The sequence below is a fragment of the Eriocheir sinensis genome, chromosome 27 (assembly GCF_024679095.1).
Source record: "Eriocheir sinensis breed Jianghai 21 chromosome 27, ASM2467909v1, whole genome shotgun sequence".
Taxonomy (NCBI): Eukaryota; Metazoa; Arthropoda; class Malacostraca; order Decapoda; family Varunidae; genus Eriocheir; species Eriocheir sinensis.
Window position 1 is genome coordinate 2842361 of NC_066535.1, and position 10000 is coordinate 2852360.

General features: G+C 41.1%; 2 protein-coding genes across 4 annotated transcripts in view; one reads left to right on the top strand and one right to left on the bottom strand.

Moving 5' to 3' along the window:
* LOC127003984 (cadherin-87A-like) overlaps positions 1 to 4582 on the top strand; it is a 92791-nt gene extending 88209 nt beyond the window's left edge. For all 3 annotated transcript variants that reach the window (XM_050871067.1, XM_050871066.1, XM_050871068.1), the window contains one exon: positions 999 to 4582. In XM_050871067.1, the coding sequence (XP_050727024.1) occupies positions 999 to 1172 (174 nt within the window). In that variant the 3' untranslated portion in view covers positions 1173 to 4582. The remainder of the gene's footprint in view (positions 1 to 998) is intronic.
* Positions 4583 to 6067: 1485 nt separating this feature from the next.
* The window catches only part of LOC127003985 (RNA-binding protein 8A-like), an 11002-nt gene continuing 7069 nt past the window's right edge, over positions 6068 to 10000 (bottom strand). The window contains exon 5 of the mRNA XM_050871069.1: positions 6068 to 6486. Coding sequence (XP_050727026.1) covers positions 6459 to 6486 — 28 coding nt within the window. The 3' untranslated portion in view covers positions 6068 to 6458. The remainder of the gene's footprint in view (positions 6487 to 10000) is intronic.

A 10000-nucleotide genomic window follows, 5' to 3' on the forward strand; every position in this document is an offset into this window, starting at 1 on the left:
TATAAATAACCCTGTGTTTTCAATATGTGGAGCTTTATCTGCATTCTGATCACACTATCGTGTTCATTAGAGATTTTCCTACGTAACGTAATTATATATTTCTGCAGTCAATGAACAACTGTTGAAATAGTGAGCATAATTAAAACATGTTATAAACATTTTTTTTACATCTTCACAGTTCAACTCATTGTAATACCATTTTCTTTTTTGTTTTGTCGAGTTTTTACAATACATCTTGATTCTACAGTCACTGCTGAGTCTGATGGTGTCAACCAAAACTGGCTAGCTCATATATGAGGAGAGCTATGGCATATAATATAGAAACATGTCGCACTAGAGCATGCAAGATGTGGTTCGACATAAGCGTTAGCGGTGCAGCCAATCAGCTGCAAGCTTACCAACCTGCCTAGGCACCAGGAATCTAGCTTAAGTGAACAGACTATAGTCGACTATTGAGTCTAGGTTGCCATAGGATATCTCTCAAGTTCATACTTATCAGTAGGAGCATACAATGCAATAAGAGATATGAAGCCTAAGGTGTGCTTCAACCTCAGCAGCATCATATGCTCACCAACCAGTGTAACCCCAACAACAGAGGACTGCATCTCATATGATTGGCAAGGGATTGAATGTGCAGAGAGTGAGTAAAAGAGCAGGTTAAATTTGACTTGTGCCATGGGAAAATTTCCATGAGGAGGGGGTTCGAAGACAGATATATAGACTGATACACCAATCTTATATAAAAATAAAAAAAAATAGCCTATTAATGTTCTAAAACAAGCCTATGAATGTCCTCTTCTTGCACCCAACAGGTGTTATGTGTAGTTTTCATTCTTACATTATATAATTTTGAAAAAATTCAAATTTTATTCAGTTAATAAAATGTAAAGGAGCCAAAAGATATCCATTTCCTCCAGTGAGACATGACCCCTGCTTCCTACACCAGTTATATGCACTCATCAATAGGTTTAGCATATTTACAGGCTGCTTTTCCTCAGAACGGTGACTACCATGAGCTGAGGACTTCCTTCACTGGCTCCACTTTCCAGCCCCCTGATCTGGCTAACCGACCACTGCCGGATGAGCCTTCCTCAACCCTTCCAAACACAGGCTCTCGCAATCTTGCCTACAATGCTCAAGGAGAACCTGTGCTTGTTGCAGAGTTGATCTAAATACTGTGGTATAATAATCTCTACTAGACTAACTACAACAACCAATGTGTTGCACTTCATTGTGATGAAGCATGAGGTGTATTTTAAGTGGCATGGGTCATGAAAAGGTGAATACCTGAATGTGTTGTAAAGTTATAATGACAAATGGAGCTATTTATCAACCATCTCCCAGGAAATACTCAAAGTTCTGTACAGTTTAAGGAGGTATAGGCTGTGACATAATGTTCAGGTGTTTAAGCTTCAGTTGTGGTAATCATCAGGGCTGATTACCATAAGTGCTAAGCTACAGTAAATACCTAATTCTGCATAACATCAACCCATCACTTGTCTTGGCACAAAGTTAAACAGTGCCATATATACTGAGAGAGAATAAGTTTCTCCAAATACCATTTGTAAAGTGTCAGTTTGTAAAATGAGCTCTGGAACTTATTTATTTCACCAATTTCAAACTTCTCCCTTCTGCTAAATTTATTTGTCTAGTAAAAATTTCTAAGAATTTCTCAGTATTAGCAATGCTTGATGGAGCTAAACTCATGATGTGCCCTGGAATACTCACTATTGCTTTTGTTTAAGATTGGTTGCATTATCACCACAGGCAAAGACTGTTGTTACTCAGAGGGAACTCTATACTCACCCAAGGCATCAAGACTAAAATCTGTCTCTCAACAGAAACAGGAACCAGCAACTCATTATGTAACTTTTGTCAGTAATTCCTCACACACTAATTATAATATTTATAGACCAATAAATAACCAATATTACCATTCCCACAAACTAACAACCCTTCCACAAAAGTGCTATCACAATCAAGCCCTCTGAAGTATTAATATAGCAGTTTTTGTAGCTAATGTACCCATATAGTTCTATATATGAGGTACTAATATTGATAAACTGCTAAATCTACAAAATGCATGCATATAAATGAAAAGTGCAAGGAATTTAATGGATATATGATACACATACCTAGTTAGTCATGGTGATATGCAATGATCTATACAACTGTTTTTCACTGTGTAACAACCCATTTACAACAGAAAAATAACCAATTAACCTACTCTGTACTATCATACAATGTGTATATTTGTAAATACTGCAGACTTAATAATCATACCAACTATATCATTACCTGTTAATTACTATAAAAATATTTTTATATATGAATTCACAAAGCAGAGACTAACTAATGTAAAATGCCACACCTTAATCCATGTGCAAACTAAATTTGCACTGTCATATAGTTTATTTCTTCCCACATTCACTTCTTCTAACCTTTCTTACATTAACTCAATAATACAGGTACCTCTCAATTAACGCGAGTATTGTGTTCCTGGTGAGCTTGTGTAACGTAAATTTTGCATAAAATAAGGAATTTTTCCCATACTATACTGTGAAGTGTGTTATGCACCAGCCATGGTGCACTATGCATCATCGAATGGAATCGGACTTAAATCTGTGTGTGTGTGTCTGTTGTTTATTTGTGGAATACATAAAATATAATACTTGAGACATCGTGGAGTCTAGTTGAAGATCAAGAGTTTCGCCTTTGTAACAGCACTGGCTTGGGTTGGTCTTGGTACCTGGTTGGACTTGTCCTTACTACTGGTGTGGTAACAAAAAAGTTGCCGTAACTCCAGTAATCTATACAGTATATTCCAATGGTAGTATGAGGTTTAATCATACACCCCCCCTTCCAAGTCTTGGTCATCACCCCAGCCTTGCCATACTCTTCATCAGTCATGTTAATTAACACTTTTTTTACATCTTTAGTGCCTGCAAGGTCTTTTTGCAACATTATCTGATCTACTCCATATATTACAGGAGGCACTTCTAGGGTGCATACTCCTTATAAATGATAAGCTGTTGTGTGTGTAACCCAACCGAACAGGAGCTTGGGTGTCATCTGCTACAGCTGGAGGGGTAATGATACAGTGTGTCCAGATGTGCGTATGTACAAATGTATGTTCACTAAATGCGTGTGTGTGTGTGTGTGTGTATATATAGCTCACTGTTCACTGCATAAGGACTGGAGTCTGACCATCGTGTAAGTTCAACCATATGGTGCAGGTCAGTGTTGCCAACTCCTCAGTAGCACTCGCCCATAAAAGTAGCCCCAAACAACTGTGAAGCAGAGCAGGAAGCATGGGAAAACACTTGAGATCTGGCAGCCACTCAGAATTAAATCCCTGCCGCAAATTTTGATTTGGTCACCGTGTTAATTTTTAAAAATCGTGTAATGTAAAATATATACTGGCTTAAGTTTATAACATCACATTAAACCAAATTAGTGAGAGTTAAACTTGCGCTAGAGGAGAGGTACCTGTATTTCAGTCCTCTTTAGTTTTGACTAAAGAATCGGCCCCAATTTATACTTTTTTATCCATTTCTATGCCTAGTCCATGAATTTCCACAACCCTTTAATTATTTTAATAATTTCTGCATATTCGTCTGTTTGATGTTCTACTCATTGGTGGTCTTCTGTATGGAACACTTGTTACATCCTATAACACCACTCTATACTGGTCTATCTACCATTCTGTAAAAGTATTGTTTGATTGTTTCTGAGAAAAACCAAGCTGGATTAATTAATTGTGCAACACTACTTAGAACACTGACCAAGTAGAACAAGATATGAAGTAGCCTTGGGAGGGGAGGAGTTAGAATATCTAGGAGTGAGGAAGGAAGACTGCAATGAAGGGAAAGCAGATTATTGGGTCAATCACAAGACATGTCCCCAGTCCAACCTCTTCCTTCCCCTTTACCGTCTTCAACTCAAATCTGTTTTTATATAAATCAATCACCCTTAATTCATCCGCTTCAGCTAACTTGAAGCTTCAAGTGGCTGAGAAATGGCTAAATATGGAATGAATATGAGGGCAGCAAGACAGCCTGGAGTGTGCATTAGCATGTTCCTCTCATAACCATCCAGCCACTAGTATTTTGGGGGGCATTAAAAAATTGTTGTTACTGCATATTTTTGGTTACAAAAACCTATTTGTGATGGCTGGCATCCAGTCCTGATCCTCCTGCTGTCTACCGACATGGGGCTGACCTACCAATTGCCACGTCACCACTTCTTTGCCTCCTTCAGCTTCTCCACTCACAAGACATTACAATGTGTTTCACCTGCCACAAACATTCCATGGGATGTTGCACAATCAATTACTCTGCCAGCTTTCTATTCATGTAATCAAGTTGCTGAGCACAACAGTTTACATCTTTGAAAATATGTTCCATAATGTTAACAAAAAAGTATGTTTGGCTCCCTCTGACCTCATTTTGTACATATATCATCACTTGTATTCAAGAATACAGCCTGATTTCTGTATTGTAACTTTATTTCTTCCTTTTTGTATATACCCTTTAATGCTTGAAATTGTTTCATTATGAAGCATAATAAATGGCTAAATCTATTTTACCATGTAACTTGTTTATACTTTTGTATACACATGAATTTCAGGAATTAAGCTATGTTGGGTACTGGAAACAAAAGTTGTGACTACAAGTACCGAGTGCAGCGTCCCACTTTTGCCTATTCATTTTTAAAAACTTGGTTTGCTGACAGTGGCATTCAACTACTCATATTAATAAGTGTACTTGATTACAAATAGGTATCTGAATACCTAAGTGCCACTTTTTTTTTTTTTTTTTTTTTTTTTTTTTTTTTTTGTGAATGCCCAATAAGTGATACTTAAAAGAGTAATTATATTTCCTGAAGGTTGTATTAAAGATAAAAATAATCTGTTTTGTATAATTTACACTGCTCTTCGATACAAATACCCAATTAGTACTACTGCAATCACTACTCAATAGTATTATATTATTACCTTTCTACACCCATGAAATAAAGTTCCAGCTCACCTAATGCAGAAGCCATGTAATGGTACAACAGTGCATACACACTCTTCCCATGACACACTATCCTGTGTGTTACTTGTCTGCCTGTGCACATACTAGGCCTTATCCTCAGCTTCTTGGTAGCTGCTTTGGAGATTCACTGTCATTTCAACTAAATATTAAAATCATAGCATGTGTATTAAAGTAAAGATGCAAACACACACAACTGAATTTAACAGTTTTTTATCGTGTTAACAATATTACTTTCATAAATCAGTAATACTAGGCATATGGTTGATCCTCAGCATGGCTGGAAAGCCTCCTCATTGGGCAGAGTAAAACCTCATTGCCACCCTGAAAACTTCACTCAACTTAAATATATTCAGATTAACTATATTCAGGGAACTACAGGTAACTTTCGATTTACGCGAGTATTGTGTCCTTGAAGAGGTCGCGTAAATCAAAAACAATGTAAATCAAACAAGAGGTAAGTTTCTGTCGAAAAATAAATATTCACTTCATTCAGTGGAGAGAGAGAGAGTATATCCATATCACCGAGATATCCATTCAGGCACTCAGTCTCAGCCTCACTCGTGTGAGGAAGAAATGAGGGACACCATGAGCGACTGGCTAGTATTGGTACCGGTACCGAGCAGTCTGGTACCGATACCGTACCGTATAGCTGGTACCGTTAGTACCGGTGCCTGCCCACCCCTATTGTTGACTAGCGTGGCAGCGTGGGTACTGTATCGTTCTTCAAGTGGCGCGCGGGAAGAACTGAGCTCAGCTGTGTGGCCGCAGCGCCGTGTGAGTCCAGTTGCGTGAGACATCTGGTGTCCACTCCACAAAATATCGCGTATTAGTGAAAAAACGTGTAAATTATACATTTATTTGGATTTTGGACCCCGCGTTATTTCAAAAACGCGTAAACCAAACTCGCATAAAGCGAGAGTTACCTGTAAAATCTTTGCCTGTGCCTTGATCACTCATCAGTGTCCCTTCAGTCTCTACCATTCCTGAATAACTATTCATACTCTTCAAGACAATGCGATTGAAACAACTTTGAGAAAATTAAGACTTTAATAAAAAACTTTCTCTTTCAAGCTCTGAATTTCAATCATTAATGACTTGTTGGCAGGAAAACAATCATGCACTCAATCACCATCAAGTACATAACACTCAAAAACTGTTCAAGGAACAAAATTACATAAATTATGAGGGCTAAGTTATGGTAGTTCCTTCAAGCAGTTTGTACTGCATACAAAAGTCACTTAAAAATGAAATTAATGAAGATGGACATTTGACAGTATCCTAATATGAATATCAACACACCTAAAGATGTGAAAAAAGTGACTCATACTGATTCTACTATGCATGGCAAACCTTCTCAAAAGCAGCCTCCCACCCTCCTGCAGAAAAACAGGCAGCCTCCAAACACCTAGCGCTGCATGCTCACCGCCTCCGCCTGTCCTTTTTGTTCCTGGAAAATTAATAGACTAAATCAGAAACAAACTTCACTGACTCCCAAGAATCTTTAATTTTATGGTTAGGATTACTCTATAGAATACCAAAGGAGAATAAGTATCTCTAAGAGTACAATGATATTTAGCTTGGCTCTAGTTGATTACTGCTTGAAGAAAAAAATGTACAACTATGTTGGTTGGCATGCTGCCGTCAGGTAACCAAGACTGACTCAGGTGAATGTCAGTTACGGTGAAAACTTCAGGCAGCAGCAAAAGTGGATGGGACATATAGAAGATCCCTCAATGGGACAATGGTAGATGTCCCAGGTCCCAGGCAGGTGGACAACACTCATGAAATTGAGTCTGCTGCAGGTCCCTTATATATGTAAGGACTCATCTTCCCAATAATGGAATCCCACTGCTAGCTGATATATCTGCAGGTAAGAAATTGTGGAGGCCTCATAGGTATATGAAGTTCTGCTCTAGGATGGCAGAGACCATGGGAAAAAAAGATGACATGGCCTTCCTGGTGCTTTATGCTCCACCCTTACTAACAATAACATACACCTCTAATGTACGACCCCCAGTCCCCAGCAACAATGGAGGAACTAGCCACCAAACTGACCAAACCAGTTCCAGAATAGTGGGTGCAAACAATCTCTTTATACAATCAGGCCACCTTTGAAATCTTACCCTGGCAACATATGTTAGGACTTTTTTTTCACGGCAAGGAAGGCAGCTCCAGGGCAAAAAATAAACAAAAAAGTCCGCTGGGTGCTGCTCCAATAAAAGAAAAACGAATGAGAGATCAGGAGGGGTCAATTTTGGAAGAAGAGAGTACTGTGGCTGCATTGGTAGAGCTGAAGATATATTTTGTAGGATGTCATAGGTCTCAGTAAGAGGATGGGAAAAGCATTCATAATACTGCCTGACAAACTTGTCTTGTGCTACAAAGGTCTTGTAGCTAGGAAGGAGTGTGGAGTTGGATTATAAGTTTACAAGAATCTAGCAGGGAACATAGAAGAATTCTCCAACATCGACAAATTAGCGAGAATCCTTACCAAGCTGCACAAAATATACAAACTTAAAATACTTCAAGCTATGTGATGGCTCTCGAAGTGCTGCATGAGGAGGCAAACCCTTTGGGACTGAAGGTCTCCTGGGCCAAAACAAAGGTCCAGTCGTCTGGAGGCTTGCTGGATGAGACAGTTCAGTCTATTCTTGCGGCCAACTGGCCTCTTGCAGACTCTTTACATTCTCGATCATAATTGGGACCGAAAATACTGACCGAGATTTGAAATATCGAGATGCGAAGTTAACTTCTTATGGGGAAAAATGCAATTGGGACCAAAGCCTTGCCAACTTTTCTCACTTCCGGGTTTTTTCACACCTTGACCTTGACTCCCATTCTCGCTCTTACCCACCCCCTGGGCCTTTCCATTGGCCACGGGAAACATGGTGAATGGGATCCAGCCTGGGGTGCATCTGAGAGAGCGACTCGGGCCGCCCTGGGCACCCAGACCACTCCATCAAATGCTTTTGTGCGCCTCTCAGTTAAGCCTCGGCGTTGCTATGGTAACGGCATCTCACTGGCAGCAAAATGCCGTCCGCTGATCTTCCTGGGACGTTTAACAGCTGTTCTGGCAGCAAAATGGCATCCGCGGATCTTCCTGACGACGTTTAAACATGCATCACAAGCTGTTCTGGCCGACGAGCTCCTTGCAACAGAGGATGAAAAGGAAGCCGCAATGGTTAAGGTGGCACAGAGAGGTGAAAAGCAAAGGAAGCACTTATGTGTTTGTTTGGGCCGCCATATTTGCTGATGACATCATCATAGCATGAAGCCACTCCACCTCTCTAAACCAAGCTGCAGCAGGTGGTCCGAGTTGGCAATTCGGGTTGTGGCGTCGCACGTTTGAGAGGAACTGGGGCGGTCAGGGCGGTCCAAGCGGCCCGAGTCGCTCTCTCAAACGCACCCCAGATAGTAGCCAAGTATGCAAACAATCTTCACCACACGCTGGGTTTGAACAGCTGACGGGTGGCTGATGATGATGATGATGAGTGTCGGTGTTTATTATGGATTAAGGCTTTTCAATTTGCTAATTCTTATTTTCCACATGTTGTGTAAGTCTTCTTTCTTTTCTTCCATCTCTTCTTTTTCAAAAGCAATTGAAAAAATCAGCGATCGAGATTTGTGTAATTTGATCGAGATATGTGAATCGTGGGTTCTTGATGGTGCAATCGAGATGCGAAATATCAAGATGAGATTGATCGAGATTTGCGACTTTACTGAAGTGCATAACAGTGATCAGTCTTACCAGGAAGTCACTCGACGGATTGGCCTGGCCCATGGTATTATGGATTTGCTCAATAAAGGTACATGGCATTGTAAACATCTATGCAGGCGGACAAAGATTCAAATCCTTAACCCTCAGATTACGGTGATTGTATATATAAGTGCGTTACCACACGCCCCACCCGTAGAGGGATCATATATATAATCATCACACTCTACGCTCCCTATGTTTCAAATATACCGCCAGTTCTTGACTCAGAAGAATGGTGGAGGCATCTGGCATCCGTACACACTCATTTGTCACCAGCGCGTGGCCTACCGAAGGCCACAGATCATTTTCCACTTTTGTTCAGAATACATCTGGCATGTCTCGTGATGCGTCAAGCAGTTCCTCTGCTCCTGGCGGAAGTAGAGCACAGGCAAATCAAAGTGAGTGACTCTGATGACAGCTATGGTAGTATGGTAGTGTGTGTGTGTGTGTGTGTGTGTGTGTGTGTGTGTGTGTGTGTGTGTGTGTGTGTGTGTGTGTGAGAGAGAGAGAGAGAGAGAGAGAGAGAGAGAGAGAGAGAGAGAGAGAGAGAGAGAGAGAGAGAGAGAGAGAGAGAGAGAGAGAGAGAGAGAGAGAGAGAGAGAGAGAGAGAGAGAGAGAGAGAGAGAGAGAGAGAGAGAGAGAGAGAGAGAGAGAGAGAGAGAGAGAGAGAGAGAGAGAGAGAGAGAGAGAGAGAGAGAGAGAGAGAGAGAGAGAGAGAGAGAGAGAGAGAGAGAGAGAGAGAGAGAGAGAGAGAGAGAGAGAGAGAGAGAGAGAGAGAGAGAGAGAGAGAGAGAGAGAGAGGGAGAGAGAGAGAGAGAGAGAGAGAGAGAGAGAGAGAGAGAGAGAGAGAGAGAGAGAGAGAGAGAGAGAGAGAGAGAGAGAGAGAGAGAGAGAGAGAGAGAGAGAGAGAGAGAGAGAGAGAGAGAGAGAGAGAGAGAGAGAGAGAGAGAGAGAGAGAGAGAGGGCGAGAGAGAGAGAGAGAGAGAGAGAGAGAGGGCGAGAGAGAGAGAGAGAGGGCGAGAGAGAGAGAGAGAGGGCGAGAGAGAGAGAGAGGGCGAGAGAGAGAGAGAGGGCGAGAGAGAGAGAGAGGGCGAGAGAGAGAGAGAGAGAGAGAGAGAGAGAGAGAGAGAGAGAGAGAGAGAGAGAGAGAGAGAGAGAGAGAGAGAGAGAGGGCGAGAGAGAGAGAGAGGGCGAGAGAGAGAGA